We start from the raw sequence: 17,838 nt of genomic DNA on the forward strand, positions 1-17,838 counted from the left end.
ATATGCATATATTCAGAGTTAAGATGAACCAAGTCATGGCTAGACAGTAGGAAGGGAGAAGTTCCTCATGAAATTTTTCTGAGGCCAAATGTTCATGTTATAAAACATTTAATATTCCAAATGGAAAAGATCAACCCTTACTAACTGCAATGTGTTCTATAAACTTGATGCTGAAAAATGTGCCCTTGGTATTAGAACACTGTATCTAGAAAGGCTAGGGACTTCCCTGGTAGTCCAGTGGTTAAGACTCCACGCTTCCACTGCAGGGGGTATGCAGGTTCAATCCCCGGCTGGGGAATTAAGATCTGCATGCTGTATGGCCAAAAAAACCCAAAGGTAGTAGAACACTAGTATAACTGGGCAGTGGGGGAGGTGTTGGAATATTAAGTAAGCTAAACAAAAATATAAACAAGTTAGAGATCCTATATAGGAACACTCAAGAGTTATCTGAAAAATTAATATAAGGATAAGAAGGATGAGGTGAAGAAAAGCTGAAGAGACACGGTTTCAGAAATGACCTTAGAAAGATGCAAAAAAGAATATTTGGTGTGGTTTTGATCCAAACAAGCGATATGGAACCAATACATGGCCTGAAAGACTTATGTTCTGAGGGTGGCATCTGTTCTAGTACGTAATGCTCAATATATGTATATATAAATAAAAATATAAAAATAAGCATAAATATTGGAGAAGAAAATGGCAACCCACTCCAGTATTCTTGCCTGGATAATTCAATGGACTTAGGAGTCTGGAGGGCTACAGTCCATGGGCTTGCAAAGAGTCAGACACGACTGAGCAACTGAGCATGCAGAAGCATAAATATATTAAATCCTTGAATGAGGACCTGATGAAGCAAAAATGGCTTGTTACTTAGGGTGTTCTTTTATCTGAGAAAAAGGATTTAGGAATGTCCAAAAGAAAATATATGGTAGTCTTTGGTGGTGTTCCTTGGAAATGTGAGAAATCTTTAGAATTTGGGGAAATCTCTAGTGCAGACCTTGTACCCTTAGAGAGGGTAGCTGTGAAGACTGTCCCCAGCACTGGGCTCTAGGGTGGAGCTGGTCATATGAGTGAAATGGAGGGTGAGAAATCTGACTGTAGCAAGCAGGGGATGAGTGACAACCTCAGGGAGCAGGCGTCACAGAGGCGGGCTGGGTCTGATGGAGCGTCTCTCTGTGAGAGGTGCTCAGAGAAAGAAATGGACTTGTGAACAGGAGGGGCATCTTCTCCAGCTCAGATTCTCACGGGTGGAGAGGTCAAAAGATAGGGTATGACCAAAGGAAATTAGCTGGTAGATTTATAAAAATTTACCAATTCTACTTTAGACAGCTACAACAACCTAAAATTTAAGACTGGTATGTTATGCTGGTGAAGAGAGACACACTTGAAAACAACTTTTCCCCTCACTATGAGAAAAACTCAAAGAAGACACACACCACAGAACCACCCGTTAACATTCTTTAAGGAACTACTTTAGCCGCTATTCTTCTGATGTAAGTAAAGCTGGCTCCATAATGCAAAGATAATTACACTTTAGCAAGATATTTTGAAAAGTGTACATGCTAAGTAGCTATAAATGTCAGGAATCTGGTTGCTTTGATAAAACCATCAAAGGGTGAGACAGATAACCAAATTAAAAGTTAAGCACTATTTTTTAAAAGGGGTTGATATATGTAAATATTAAGGATATCATATGTTTTATAGGAAAAAAACTTTTATTGAGTAACATTTAATGTAAGATAGTTTATATCAACCTTCTTATAGAAAAGTTTTGTCTTGAGTTTATATGAAACTTCTCATTTTAAAAAGGGTTTTCTTCGGTTGAGTTTATGTGAAGCTTCCTAAAGGAAAGGTATTCTCTTGTTCCTCCATGGACATTAAACTGTGACAAGTTTCATCATCTCCTGTCTCTCTCAAAAGGTTTTCTTATTTGTGCAATTTACCAAGCCTTTCTTTCCTCCTCCCTTCCCTCCACCCCCCGACACCTTCAGGGGATGCTGTACCTTATTCTCAAGTCCAAGGACATGCACTCTATAACTCACCACTTCCAAAACCTTGCTGCTTTAATTATCCTCTCCTATCCACATCGTATAACAAGCAATGTTGCTTTGGCCTCTGCCAAACGAACCAGCCAACGCTCTCTTCCCCATTAGCTGCCTGCCATGCCAGCCTCTCCACACGCGGGACTGCACAGCCAGGCTACAGGCTCACTTCTGCCTCATCGTCCGCATGTCTCTCTCACAACATCTTCGCTGCTCTCCATGTGTCTGATCCTTTCTCCTTTGTTTGGCAGATGCTCTGAATAGTCCTTAGTCAAAAGTCTGAAGGAATTGAGTCCACCTGGCTCAGCAAATTCTCTCGGATCCTCCTCTTTTGGACAATATCACGGGACTACTCAAGAGAAAAACTGGAAGGCACCGTGGACTCCATTATCTCCTGCAGAGTGTACTGTCCTCTTTACTTCCCGCATACTTTACCTCTCACCTACTTCACCTCTCACCTACTTCTTCTCCTCCGTATCCACAGCCAAGGCCTTTGCCCAGACCATAACCCCCTCTCTTCTGGACTATCATAAAGCTGAGCACCTGGTTTCCCAATCTCCAGTCCCATCCAGAGGGATATATTCCTAAATGCAAATCTGATCACATCAGCCATCTTCTTTAAAATACTGACATTGACTAGTTACTTTCTGGGTTCTGAGAGAAAAAACATTTACAAATACTTTAAAAAAAATGTGTCTGTCTACTTCCTAATCTTTCCACAATATATATGAGCACCACTTTTGTGTAACAAGGAAATAATAAAAGTCAAAATATTCTACTCAAGTATCATCTCCTTTAAGAAGCCTTTTCTCCTCTCATAGGCCTAAGAAGTAATGTTCTACAGGCTGGTCTTCCAGAAAAGGGGTTGGATTCCTCCAAAGTTTCAGGAAAAGCAGCAATGGCCCGGTACTTATGCAATCAGTCCTGGTCAACTGCAATGCTGCTGCTGCTGCTACTGCTAAGTCACTTCAGTCGTGTCCAACTCTGTGCGACCCCATAGACGGCCTCCCACCAGGCTCCCCCGTCCCTGGGATTCTCCAGGCAAGAACACTGGAGTAGGTTGCCATTTCCTTCTCCAATGCATGGAAGTGAAAACTGCAATGTTTGGACCCAAATTCCCTGACGAAGCCAGGGGGTGGGGGGATGGTGTTCTACCTGCATGATCACTTGCTGGTTGAATGAATGAGTACACAGAGATGTGGCAACAGATCAAGATCACACAAATCAGTCATTAGAAGAGTACTGGCACCTTCGTTCTTGTCATTTTGAATTTCTGAAACATTTTTTTTAAACCTACAACTTTTTATTTAAAAAAATTTAAACCTACAGAAAGTTGCAAGAAGTGTACGATGATCACCCATACATTCCCCTCACTCTGCTGCTGCTAAGTCAGGTCAGTCGTGTCTGACTCTGTGCAACCCCATAGATGGCAGCCCACCAGGCTCCATTGTCCCTGGGATTCTCCAGGCAAGAACACTGGAGTGGGTTGCCATTTCCTTCTCCGGTACATGAAAGTGAAAAGTGAAAGTGAAGTCGCTCAGTCATGTCTGACTCAGCGACCCCATGGACTGCAGCCTACCAGGCTCCTCCATCCATGGGATTTTCCAGGCAAGAGTACTGCAGTGGGCTGCCATTGCCTTCTCCGTCCCCTCACTCAGTTACAGCCATTTTTTTCTTAACACATTTTGCCACACTTGCTTCCTCCCTCCTTTCTCCCCTGTCTTACCCACCTCTTCTTATATCCTCACCTTCTTTCTATTAAAAAAAATAATTTTGCCTGAACTACTTGAGAACTACTTGCAACTACTTTAATACTTCACTGCTAAGTACCTTAGTACGTATCTCCTAAGGCTACACGACCAAATATAATTATGACATTTAGGTTTATGACACACAATACTCTTCTCTAACAAAGATCATATTCAAATTTCCCCAAATGTCCCAATAAAGCTATTCCCAATTGCATTAGAGGATCAAAAAAGGAAGAGTTGCTGCATTTAGTTGTATGTTAGCTTAGTCTATCTTAATCTAAAACAATTCTCTAGCCTTTTTTTCTTTCATGACATTAACATTTTTGAAGAATCAAAGGTAGCTGTTTTGCAGAATGTCAAAACCTAGCTTTAAAAGAAATGATTTGGTCTCCCTGTGCTTCACCTAGTGTCCAGGCTTTGCTGTTGGACTTCATGCTGGTATTCTGAATCTATTTATAGCAGAACTTATTTAAAATTCAAATACAGAACTGTAGAGGTGGAAGAGGGCTCAGAGATTTATTCTCACAAATGCCCTCTGATTATAGATGAGGAAAGTGAAACCCAGAAGACTTTTGAAAATTGCTCAGAGCGAGGTTTAAATAGAGATCTGCCCTCCTTCTCCTCAGTGACCTTTCTGCCACATTACATTCTCTCCCGGGGCATCTTCTGCTGGATGATGAGAAGCATTTCAGGCTATTTTTATACCCTGAGTATAAGCTTAACATGCTACTGTTGGTTATTTCCAAAATTAAAATAAAGTCTCCTAAGGTATTCTTTGGGCTTCCTTGGTGGCTCAGCTGCTAAAGAATCCACCTGCAATGTGGGAGACCTGGGTTCGATCCCTGGGTTGGGAAAATACCCTGAAGGAGGACATGGCAACCCATTCCAGTATTTTTGCCTTGGAGAATCCCTGGAGAAGGACTGAGGAGCCTGGAGATTCCCTGGAGAAGGGAAAGTCTACCCACTCCGGTATTCTGGCCTGGAGAATTCCATGGACTATCCATGGCATTACAAAGAGTTGTACACGACTGAGTGACTTTCACTTTCACTTTTCAAGGTATTCTTTATAAATCAGCATTCCTCTTCTCTTACTGCCTGAATCACCATTTTAAATGCCATAGGTACAAACTAGGTAGAACAGCTTTTTCTGAGACAAGTCCACTGCAGTTAGGTGTGGCAAGAACAAGGGCATACAGACACAAAGACGCACCAGGCTGTGCGTGCAATCGGAGCATCATGCTGTGGAGTCAGTTTCGGCTCCAGTTCTTTGAGTTATTAATTCTGTAATCCTGGACAAATCATTAATTCTCTCCTAGAGTCTTTTTCTCTCATGTGTAAAACAGGAGATTAATACAGACTGTTATGGAGGAACAAATGAAATTATCAAAGGGAATGCTCTTAGCAAAGCACCAACATACTTCCTGGCACCCTACAAACTCTAGTTCCCTTCCCAATTCTCAGGCTGTATACGGGCAAAATCCCCTTGAAATTACAATAGGCAGGCAAGGCCGTGCTGGAGTTCAACATACTCTCTCAATATGATCATTCTGACCCACAACAGTGTTTCGTCCATCTTTGCTGTTTCCTCATTTTGTTTTTTAATTTTTAATTCTATTTATTTATTGACCATACTGGATATTCAAAAAATAAGGAACACTTCCTGAACTTGCATGTCATCCTTGTGCAGGGGCCATACTAATCTTCTCTGTATCATTCCAATTTTAGTATATGCACAGCTGAAGTGAGGACTGCTGTTTCCTCATTTTGGGACAAGATATAAGAATTGGCACTTAAGAATAATGTTGTAAAAAATATATAAATATATATACACGGTTTATATATATAAATGTATGTTTAAACACAGAACATTTAATGCAGTTGTAATGGCAAACTGGGCAGCAGCAGATATACAACTCCTATTTCATGCTTAACAAGGACGTGGAAATGGTGGGTGAAATTGATCCAAAATATTTAAATCATTTCTTTCTCTTCCTTTTTCTGCCAACTGTGCATGGCCAAATTTGCAAATGCTGTGTATTAATTAACTGTAAGAATAATGTGACTCCACTGGAAACATAACTTTTTGTGAAGGCAGAACAGATGTGGCTGAACTCTGGCAGTAGTGTCCGGACACCTGCAAGTGACACAGGTAAGAAAGGAGGAGCCCTCATTCGGGGCTCACGTGCAGCCACTTTACTTGGATGACGCTGTTTCAGGCTTTAAGATCCTGTGATTTTTCATTACTGACTGGTAAGTAGCTCCTGTCTGAGCCCAGTGAGGTGCTCTGGTACCCCTGGCCCACCCTTGTTCCTCTCCGCATCTAGCAACTAAAGGGGATACCAGCGCACTCTGCTCCAGCACTATGTCTGGTGTGCTTAGTCACTCAGTCGTGTCCGATTCTTTGTGACCCTGTGGACTGTAACCCTCCAGGATCCTCTGTCCATGGGATTCTCCAGGCAAGAATACTGGAGTGGGTTACTATTTCCTTCTCCATGCCTGGTGTCTGCCAGATTCTTTTTTTCATTTCAAACAGCATCATCTGTCTAACCACTCCTAGGCATGGCTGGTCACTGGCTATCATAGTTATTCCAGCACTTTGATTTTGCATTTCCAAAGACAGCTTAGTTTACAGAGCATCTGTGTGCGTGTGTGTATGTGTATGTTCAAAGTATGTGTGCACATGCATGTGTGTGTATTTTGAGAAGGAAGTGAATACAACAAAATTTTACTTCTTAGAAAACAAGAAACTTTGTAATGAGTCCTGTTACCTCACAGTCTCAATCAGATGCAGGTATGATTCTGATTTATTAGGCATTCTGTTCTTCATTCCCATAAATCTAAAAACTGCTTCCTTCTTTTACTGCCTGATGGAGACTCTAACCTTTCTAAAGCATATCATCCTTCCTACCCCTCTAAAGAGAGAAAGCCAATTCCCCATGCTAACAAGAGTAGAACATTCTTGAATAGGAGGTATGGCATCTTAAAAATACATCTAATGACCTAAAAATGTCATCTATAATACAAAATGTCAATGTATCAAAATAACATATTATGGAAAAAATTTATTTTTACCTTACAAGGAATGAAAAATAATTCATTATGTGGCTAAACAAAAGCTTAGGAGTAAGGCTAAACTAGATAACGTAAAAATCAAGAAAAGAGTATACTGTTTAAACAAAACCAAACCACATTTTTAAAAACTTTATAGAAATTATGATTTTAATAAGTCAGAATAGAAAATTCCATGACTGGTTAAAAATGACTTCTCGATGCCAGTCCAGGTTCAGTGCACGATGCTGGATGCTTGGGGCTGGTGCGCTGGGAAGGCCCAGGGGGATGGTATGGGGAGGGGGAGGGAGGAGGGTTCAGGATGGGGAGCATGTGTATATCTGAAATTATATTATTAAAAATTTAAAAAAAAAAAAAAAGCTGTCAGAAGCAACTATGAACACAAGCAAATGATTCAATAAATATTTACTAAGCCCTGAAAAAAAAAAAAAATGACTTCTCGAGAAACTGGATTTTCATCAATATGTATGGTACTTACAATGGCAAGTTGGTTATTATGTATGTTTTTAGTATTGTTCTTACAGATATTTCTCTTTCCTTTTAGAACTATTTCCAAAAGCTAAAAATGTTGAGAGCTAAAAATTTTAAAGTATTCTAGTGTATAACTCACCCATTATACCTGCCTCTTTTCAGAATTTTATAAAAAGAAAATAGCACAAGACACACCTATTTCATCACAAAACACAGAAAAAGAACGCCCACCTGCATAGGTCCAGGAATGCAAGACAGAACTCTCTCTATGTTCTCAGAGGTCACCTCTACGTCGTTCACAGCAACGAGGACATCACCTGAAAACACGACCACAATGAAAGACAGTTGTGTGAGTATCCAAAACTGAAAAAGATCTGGAGTTGGAACATTAAAAAGTATCTAATCTGACCTTCCAAGTGCAGTACAAAATGTGGTGCAGACATTCAGGGACTTGCTCAAGATTATAAAACTCTTTAGTGGTAGAGCTAATCTGCCACCCCACTCTTAAACTATAATGCAGCCCAACACTGCACCATAACTAAATATAACTTATGAATGTTTAAAGAGATGAATATTCTTATTTTTTTCTACAATTGGGAGAATTATATCAATCCAAGGGACAAATGGAAAATTTGTAGCATTAAGCAAGTATTACACTTAACAAAATTGAATCTAAACACTTAGACCCACACAGTAAAAAAATTCAGCTGAAATTTTAATTAAATCCATGTGGTACATCCAAACTCAAAATGCTGGGTATTCACTGTTATTACTGATCTTTGTCTACACACAGCATTTTGTTTCAAAAGCCCCCAACCACAATAAAATCTACAGCATGTTTCAGTTAATATATCCTTTTCCATGGCTTTCCTTTAAATGTGTATATTATCAAATCAAGTGGTTTTAATAAAATAAAGATCAGTGTTAAATTTGGAAATTTACTCTCAAAACATGAAGGTAATATCTAAACACCAGTGAACTGCAATACACATAACAAGGTTATTTTTTCTCATCATTCTTACTGATAGGATATACATTAAATAATTACAACCATTCATTAATTCATCCAACAAACACTTATTGTATGCCAGGCACTGTTGTAGGCACTGCAGATAGAGAATGAACAAAACAGACAAAAATCTCTATACATATGGAGCTTAATATTCTTTGGAGAAGACAAAACAAACAGGCATATAGATAAAACAGTGTTGTCAGACGACTCTCTATTGACCTTTCATGCTTTTCTGTATCTTACAAGCCAAGGAACTGAAAGTCTTTGTTCTGAATTATCTTTTCAAGATTGTACAGAGAACAGTTTTGGATGAAATAGTGTCTCCCTCCAGAGCAAAAGTACAGAATAATAAGGATAACTTCTCCCTCAGTGTCTTATTATTAATAATTGTTCTTTATAAAAGATTTAGGCTTCCTAAACTCAAGTTCCTTTCCTTTAAAGCAACCCACTACTGTGTGTAGGTGTCCCTTGCTCCTCTTCATGATGACCTTTGCGAATGAGGGCTGGGGAACAGATGAAACTGACATTACTTTGCCCACTGCTGTTCTCCCCTCCTCTCTCTGCCTTCGTTCCTTGGTTTCCTTGATATGCTGTCATATGGGAAAGGGGCAAAGTGCAGAGTGAGCAGGAGTTTCTTAGGCCAGCCCTGTGAGAGCCTGCAATGACCTGCCTAGGTTTAGATGCTCAAGAAATGCTGTTCAGTTGAGAACGGCATTGGGTTTGGCCACCAAGTCTGACATGATGGTTCACTATTATAGCACTTTGAGCAACCTCATAACTTTTCTTAAAAGTTGAGAATTTTGAGATGTATAGAAATATCGAATCACTATGCTATATAATAGGAACCAACACAGTGCTGTAGGTCATTTACACTTACAAAACAAATATTTTCTCCCATTCTGAAGGCTGTCTTTTCACCTTGCTTATGGTTTCCTTTCTTGTGCAGAAGCTTTTAAGTTTAATTAGGTCCCATTTGTTTATTTTTGCTTTTATTTCCAATATTCTGGGAGGTGGGTCATAGAGGATCCTGCTGTGATGTATGTCGGCGAGTGTTTTGCCTATGTTCTCCTCTAGGAGTTTTATAGTTTCTGGACTTATGTTTAGATCTTTAATCCATTTTGAGTTTATTTTTGTGTATGGTGTTAGAAAGTGCTCTAGTTTCATTCTTTTACAAGTGGTTGACCAGTTTTCCCAGCACCACTTGTTAAAGAGATTGTCTTTAATCCATTGTATATTCTTGCCTCCTTTGTCAAAGATAAGGTGTCCATATGTGCGTGTATTTATCTCTGGGCTTTCCATTTTGTTCCATTGATCTATATTTCTGTCTTTGTGCCAGTACCATACTGTCTTGATGACTGTGGCTTTGCAGTAGAGCCTGAAGTCAGGCAGGTTGAATGGGAGAAAATAATAGCAAATGAAACAACAGACAAACAACTAATCTCAAAAATATACAAGCAACTCCTACAGCTCAATTCCAGAAAAATAAATGACCCAATCAAAAGATGGGCCAAAGAACTAAATGGACATTTCTCCAAAGAAGACATACAGAGGGCTAATAAACACATGAAAAGATGCTCAACATCACTCATTATCAGAGAAATGCAAATCAAAACCACTAAGAGGTACCATATCATGCCAGTCAGAATGGCTGCGATCCAAAAGTCTACAAGCAATAAATGCTGGAGAGGGTGTGGAGAAAAGGGAACCCTCTTACACTGTTGGTGGGAATGCAAACTAGTACAGCCACTATGGAGAACAGTGTGGAGATTCCTTAAAAGACTGGAAATAGAACTGCCTTATGATCCAGCAATCCCACTGCTGGGCATGCACACTGAGGAAACCAGAATTGAAAGAGACACGTGTACCCCAATGTTCATCGCAGCACTGTTTATAATAGGCAGGACATGGAAGCAACCTAGATGTCCATCAGCAGATGAATGGATAAGACAGCTGTGGTACATATACACAATGGAGTATTACTCAGCCATTACAAAGAATACATTTGAATCAGTTCTAATGAGGTGGATGAAACTGAAGCCTATTATACACAGTGAAGTAAGCCAGAAAGAAAAACACCAATACAGTATACTAACGCATATATATGGAATTTAGAAAGATGGTAACAATAACCCTGTATACGAGACAGCAAAAGAGACACTGATGTATAGAACAGTCTTTTGGACTCTGTGCGAGATGGCAAGGGTGGGATGATTTGGGAGAATGGCATTGAAACATGTATATTATCATATGTGAAATGAATCGCCAGTCCAGGTTCCATGCACAATACTGGATGCTTGGGGCTGGTGCACTGGGACGACCTTTAGAGGGATGGTATGGGGAGGGAGGAGGGAGGAGGGTTCAGGATGGGGAACACATGTATACCTATGGCAGATTCATTTTGATATATGGCAAAACCAATACAATATTGTAAAGTTAAATAAAATAAAATTAAAAAAAAAAAGCATTGTACTAGGCAATAAATGGTTTAAACCAAAAAAACAAACAAACAAACAAACTCATAGAAAAAGAAAATGGATTTGTGGTTACCAGAGGCAGGGAAGCCAGGAAGGGGAAAATTGGATGAGGTTGGTCAAAAGGTACAAATTTCCAGTTATAAGATAAATAAGTATTAGGAATGTAATTATGACATAAGTATAATTAATGCTCCAGTATGTTACATAACAAAGGTGTTTAGAAAGTAAATCCTAAGAGTTTTCATCACACACAAAAATTCTTTTTCTACTTCTTTAACTTTGTACCTATATGAAATGATGCATACTCACTAAACATTACCACTTATTATGGTAATCATTTTATGATGTAAGTCAATTTATTATGCTGTACACCTTAAACTTCTATAGTGCTTTATGTCAGTCATATCTCAACCATACTGGAAGAAAAGAAAGAACTTGCAAACTAAATTTCCAACTTTAATTCAACTTGGAAAAATAAAAAAGCAACATACTCCCCTAATTATTTTTAAACAAGAGATTAAATAAGTATACTATATAACATTATTTATACCTATACTGATTTTTAAAAGGAAGGGAAGGAGAAAGGGAGAGGAGGAGAGAAAGAAAGAAAATAATGAAAGAAAAAGAGGGAGAAGGAAGGAAGGGGGGGGCAAGGGAAAGATGAAGGAATTTGAACACAATACAGGAGTACTGATGTAAAACAAAACCACTTCTGGATGATACCAACCATGAGTTCTACTGTCTGTAGATTATTCTGTCCTCAGGACACTTAAATAGTGAAACGATTTAAAACTTGTTCCTTTAAACTAAAACCACCTGATAATGTCACAAATGACTCCTTTCCTCCCCCCCACCCCACACCCTAATGAATACAGTTCTGTAGTTGAGTATTGTAGGAAGTGTAGTCTGAAAGCACCATGTCCAGCAAACCTCTAAAACTAGGAGACATGAATCATCACAAAAGACATGAAAATTAATCCTAGAACAACTGTAGTATGTACACAATATTTTAAAATGTTTAGTAGAAAACTGTCTCTTTCTATAAAGAGTTGTATCTCCTTTCCATTTCCCAGATATTTGTTTTCCTTGTGTTTTTCTGAGCACCTCCTGTGAGGTGAGTCAGAGGTGGCAGGCTTCCTGGACATCACATCACTGCAGTGGGCAGCCTGTGCCCCAGGAAAGCTCTTTCTCAACAAGTGCATGGGAGTCATTAGTATGCATGGTGCCATCTCAAAGGCTGAAAGGAAATGAAATGCATGAATTGGTTTGAACTGTTAAATAAGCAATAGTCTGAGGATTATTGATGGGTAGAAATAAGAGGGAAAATCTACCAAGTTTATCAAGAGATACATTCAAGAATCAAATAAAACCTACAGAGAGAAGGTTAGTTTATCATAATGCTTAAGTCAATTCCTCAATGTAAAGTTTATTATTTCAGAACACCCATCAATTTCTCAACATCTACTTATATCAAATGACAAATGTGTACTGAAGCATACTAACTACATGAGGCATCAGGGACTATGGAAATATATATGCAAAAGTTAGTTTACAGTTCCACTAACATTATATGCAAAATGAATACACAATTTAAGAAATTACTTTTGAACAAAATTATTACACATAAATGTATGAAAAAGAAAGGACACACACCAAAATGCTGTCTTTGGGTGACTGGACTTTTTCTTTGCTTTATTACATTTTCTAAATGGTCTACAATAAGCATATATTATTACTACTGCAAAGAAAAAAATAACACTCATATCTTATAAAACAAAATAAAAAACACACACTGTGGTAGGCAGAATAGTCCTCCAAAAATGTCTACATCCTAATTTCTAAAATCTGTGAATATGTTACTTTACATAGCTAAGAGACTTTTCAGATGTAATTAAGAAACATGAGATTGGGAGATTAATCAAGTGAGTCCCATGTAATCAAAGGATCTTTAAAGGAATGAGGCAGGAAAGTCGGTCAGAGAAAGACTTCAAGATGCTACACTGCCAGGTTTGAAGGTGGAGTTAGGGACCACAAGGCTAGGAATGCTTGCCAAGGAAAGGAGTTCTCTAGAAGCTTGCCAAGGAAAGGAGTTCTCCCTTGGAGACTCCAGACTGAATGCAGCCCTTGTGGACACATGCATTGATTGTAGTGTAGGAAAACACATTTTAGACTTCTGATTTCCAAAACTGTAAGATGATAAATTTGTGCTGTTTTGAACCACCAGGTCTGATAATTTGTCACAGCAGCAATAGGAAATTAATATACCCACTGAACAATATAAGGCAACCTTGACTAAGCACCAAATGAGAGTCAGAGACCAAGAATGCTAAAGAACAGATGGATATACAAGGTACCTTTGGAGGTCACTGGGGAAAGAAAAAATCAGTCCTGTTAGAAGTGAGTATTTAATGTACAGGAGGACTGGAAAATACGTATGAGATGGGGGGTTGGGATCAGATTGTGAATTTAAATTGTTCATTTAAATTAAGCTGAATTTGACATAAGAGGGGAAAGCATCTGCTTTTTTAAGCAGTTATGTACTGCCATTTTATTCATTAAAGTTAATGCATTTACTGACAAAATCTTAAGTTTTGAGAGAATAAAAACTACTATATTTTTTAACTTCAATATCAATCCCTCAACTATAATACTTAAGCACTAAACTAGAGAAAATCAAGGTCCCTCCCAACCTACCATTCTAGAGTTCCTTGACTAATGATAGCACAAATATTGTAACTACTAATATTGTACAGAATATTAATAATAACTTATTTATTAAGTAATATTAAGTAATAATAACTACTAATATTATGAAGTGAAGTGAAGTTGCTCAGTCGTGTCCGACTTTTTGCAACTGCATGGATTGTAGCCCACCAGGCTCCTCGGTCCATGAGATTTTCCAGGCATCAATACTGGAATGGGTTGCCGTTTCCTTCTCCAGGGGATCTTCCTGGAGGGAAGGATTTCCATCCTCCAGGGATGGAACCTGGGTCTCCTGCATTGTAGGCAGACGCTTTACCATCTGAGCTATCAGGGAAGCCCATGTAAAATTTAATATGATATTAAAATATCATATTCTCAGAAGATGATGGATAAGAAACTATTGTGAGGTTTTCATTTCTCATTAAAATAGAAAATAATGCTACAGAAATGTTGGGAAAAACCACTGATGACTATAAATAATTTATGGTACTATTTGTCGTTGTTCAGTCATTCAGTCGTGTCCAACTCTTTGCAACCCCATGGACTGTAGCCCACCAAGCTCCTTTGTCCATGCGATTCTCCAGGCAAGAATACTTGAGTGGGTGGCCATTCCTTTCTCCAAGGGATCGTCCCAACCCAGGGATTGAACCTGGGTCTCCTGCATTGGCAGATGGGTTCTTTACCAGCTGAATCACCTATAGCCATGATTAATTTTGAATATTATTTTTAGTCTTTACCTCTGTTTACACAAAGGAGTCATCAGGAATTATTTTTTCCTTTTAAATCTCTCAAGGAATAAGAATTTTTATGCTGGTTATATAGTTTTTAGAATTATAACTTTAATGGTCAAATAACAAATAATTTATAATTATTAAATTACAATTTAAATAACCATACTGTTGGCCTGACATTTTCATGTTTTTTGTTTTTTATTCTAACTAAAAAATGCTTCAACAAATGTTTTCATGCACATAGTTTTTCCTCTTTTTACATCAGGGGTCAGCAGACTTTTTCTGAAAAGGCTCAGATCAGTAAATACATTAGGCTCTGCAGGCCATATGGTCTTTGTTGCAACTCTTCAACTTTGACATTGTAGCTTTAAAGTAGCAATAAACAAATAAATGTAGCTGTGTTCCAATAAAATTTTATTTATGAACACTGATGTCTGCATTTCATAAAGTTTTCATATGTCATAAAATATCACTCTTTTGATTTGTTTTCTAACCATTGAAAAAGGTTAAAACCATTCTCAGTTTGCAGACTGCACAAAAATGGGTGGTGAGTTCATTGGAAAGACAGAATTTTAAGAGATTTTAGGCTGGTGGGCCTGACTTGATCTGCTGGGATGGCTTGCAGGTGTGTCTTATAGATGACTTCTTGAGAACAAATGTTTCAAAATGGATTCACTGGATTAAACAGTACATTGTGGTAGCTTATTTCCCAATTACATTTTTGAAAGGATTAAATCATTTCTTTTTTGTTTCAAAGGGAAATCTTTTGGCACTCCCCACCCACTCAAGTGAGCAACATGGTTAAGTGAAAGAGCTCTGTGAACAGAATTCACAACCCATAGATTCCAGCTTTATCACTGACTGGCTGTCTGTCTGCTCTTGGATAAGGAACATGACACCTCTGGTGCTCACCCATGGAGGGAAGTAACTGCACCAGACTCTCTCTACAAGGGCCTAAAATCTCTTAAAATTCTCTTTCCAATGAAGTCACTGCTTCAGTGTCTTTACTAGTGGATCAAGTACCATGGGTAAAAATATGGGGGATAAATTATATGAGAGAAGAGAGACAAGTAAGTAGAGTTATTTTCATTAAACATATAGAAATGGGGACTTCCCTGGAGGCCCAGGGGTTGGGACTCTGTGCTTCCACTGCAGGGGACCTGGGTTTGATCCCTGGTCGGGGAACTAGGATCCCACAAGCCACACGGTACAGTCAAAAATAAACAAATAAATAAAAGTAATTTTACTTGGGGATTGTAAATATAGGAAAACAAAGAATATCAAAGTGTTTCAACTATAATGGGAGAAGACAAAAATGTATACCAAATAACAGTCTACCAAAGATTAGATAGTAAAATCACACATTCAGTTCAGTTCAGCCGCTCAGTCATGTCTGACTCTTTGCAACCCCACGCCAGGCCTCCCGGTCCATCACCAACTCACAGAGTTCACTCAAACTCATGTCCATTGAGTTGGTGATGCCATCCAGCCATCTCATCCTCTGTCATCCCCTTCTCCTCCTGCCCCCAATCCCTCCCAGGATCAGAGTCTTTTCCAATGGGTCAACTCCTCGTATGAGGTGGCCAAAGTATTGGAGTTTCAGCTTCAACATCAGTCCTTCCAATGAATACCCAGGACTGATTTCCTTTAGGATGGATTGGTTGGATCTCCTTGCAGTCCAAGGGACTCTAAAGAGTATTCTCCAACACCACAGTTCAAAAGCATCAATTCTTTGGCACTCAGCTTTCTTCACAGTCCAACTCTCACATCCATACGTGACATGTTCATAAAACCCAAAGCTATCTTTTCAAAAGAGAGCTTCAGATATTTTAATTGCAAACCCCCAATGTCTGTCAACAGTGGAATGGAAAAATAAATAGTATGCATTCATACAATGGATTACTACATAGTGACAACATCCACATGTCTCATAGACTATAAACTAAAGAAAACAGAAACAAGAGAATACACACCATATACTTCCATATACATGAAGCTAAAGAAGAGGTGAAATCAACTGTTGCTAGAGAACTTCTGACTTTTAGAAGATTATCTTTGGTGGGTGTACCAATAAGGAGGATGCACCATGGAGCATATGGGTACCCACCTGGGTTGTAGTTACAAAGGTATATAGATACGTTAAAATTCAGAGTATTCATTTAAGATTTGGGCATGTTATAGAGTAACACCTCAATTTAAATGATTTTTAAGAGTAAATCAAAAAGCACTTCGAAAATTTTTTTAAAATTTAAAAGCGAAACAGCACAAATATTATATAAAACAAATCTATTTAGTGACCACAGGGGAGCATATCAGAAGTTGATACAAAAAGAACTTGAAATAAAAACTTTGTTTATTCTTCATCAGAAATAGTCTTCAGGGTATGCAGGGTCTAGAATACCAATGTGTACTTTTTCTAACCCTATCCTTCCCAATCCTTAAAAGAACACCTAATTTTAAATGACTTGAATAATAATCTTGAAGAAAAAAAAATAAAACACAGATGATAGCCAGTTTCTAGGATGTAGATAGAAGGAGAACTTCTACTTGCTCTTGACTGAGATGGGGACCTACTACAGGTCATTCAGGAGCTATTAGCTGTCAAACTTTAACAGAAATATAAAAATAAACATGCAAGCCCTTGGCAGCCTGAACAGCAAAAATGGCACCAAGAAAGGGAGCAAAACCCCCAAGAAACCAGCAAAGAAGAGTGAGAATAGAACAGATTTCTGCTGTCGTGAAAAGAAAGAGGAGTCACCAGTCTCAGTGTGCTGCTCAAGGGACTTTAGCCAACGGTGGGTCACTCTCCAATGAGACAAAGGCAGGTCACCCGGAGCAAGCTGCACTGATCGGGACAAAGCTCTCATGATCCTCCTGCCTGTGGGGCGACTGCAGTGTGCACATCACTGCGAGAGAAACAAGTGAGGAATTACCACCACAGAAGCACCTTGTGCAATTGAGCAAGGTGCTTTGCATTTAGCAAACTCACCATGACATTACAATTGTCCACTGATGGGTATGAACACATACCCGACTTGGAACAGGACTTCTGATCTTGATAAATGAGGGCATCTGCCCAATGAAGCATTCAAGGACGAAGGCTCTTTCCTAGCAGTGATTTATATCTCTGGTGTAAGTTAGGTTATGAGGTAATATTCATTATTCAGAAGCTTAATACCTATGACTGCTCAGAGAATTTTAAAAAATAAATGCTGAAAAAAAATCATCCATTCTTTATTCCCAAATTATATAATTTTAAAACTACAGGGCTTAATCATAAAGTTCAAAACTTGAAAAAGCAGACAACAATCACCCATAAAGCCCCCACACTAATCCAACACCACAGCATTTTGCTGTATTTATATTAACTTCTAATTGTTTTCCCTGCATGTATTCTTTTTTTTTTAATTTTATTTTTTAACTTTACAATATTGTATTGGTTTTGCCATATATCGAAATGAATCTGCCACAGGTATACATGTGTTCCCCATCCTGAACCCTCCTCCCTCATCCCTCCCCATACCATCCCTCTGGGTCATCCCAGTGCACCAGCCCCAAGCATCCAGTATCGTGCATGGAACCTGG

The 17,838-nt window shown here is 38.7% G+C and overlaps 1 protein-coding gene and 1 non-coding gene across 4 annotated transcripts in view; both read right to left on the reverse strand.

Annotated features, from left to right (window-relative positions):
• Positions 1-17,838, reverse strand: part of INTU (inturned planar cell polarity protein) — a 93,064-nt gene that overhangs the window by 49,771 nt on the left and 25,455 nt on the right. For all 3 annotated transcript variants that reach the window (XM_061384233.1, XM_061384231.1, XM_061384232.1), the window contains exon 3: positions 7,565-7,650. In XM_061384233.1, the coding sequence (XP_061240217.1) occupies positions 7,565-7,650 (86 nt within the window). The remainder of the gene's footprint in view (positions 1-7,564; positions 7,651-17,838) is intronic.
• On the reverse strand, positions 5,436-5,540 carry LOC133229315 (U6 spliceosomal RNA). The gene has a single exon (XR_009730539.1). It is a non-coding gene; the product is annotated as a U6 spliceosomal RNA (small nuclear RNA).

The sequence above is a fragment of the Bos javanicus genome, chromosome 17 (genome assembly GCF_032452875.1).
Source record: "Bos javanicus breed banteng chromosome 17, ARS-OSU_banteng_1.0, whole genome shotgun sequence".
In the NCBI taxonomy this organism is placed as follows: domain Eukaryota; kingdom Metazoa; phylum Chordata; class Mammalia; order Artiodactyla; family Bovidae; genus Bos; species Bos javanicus.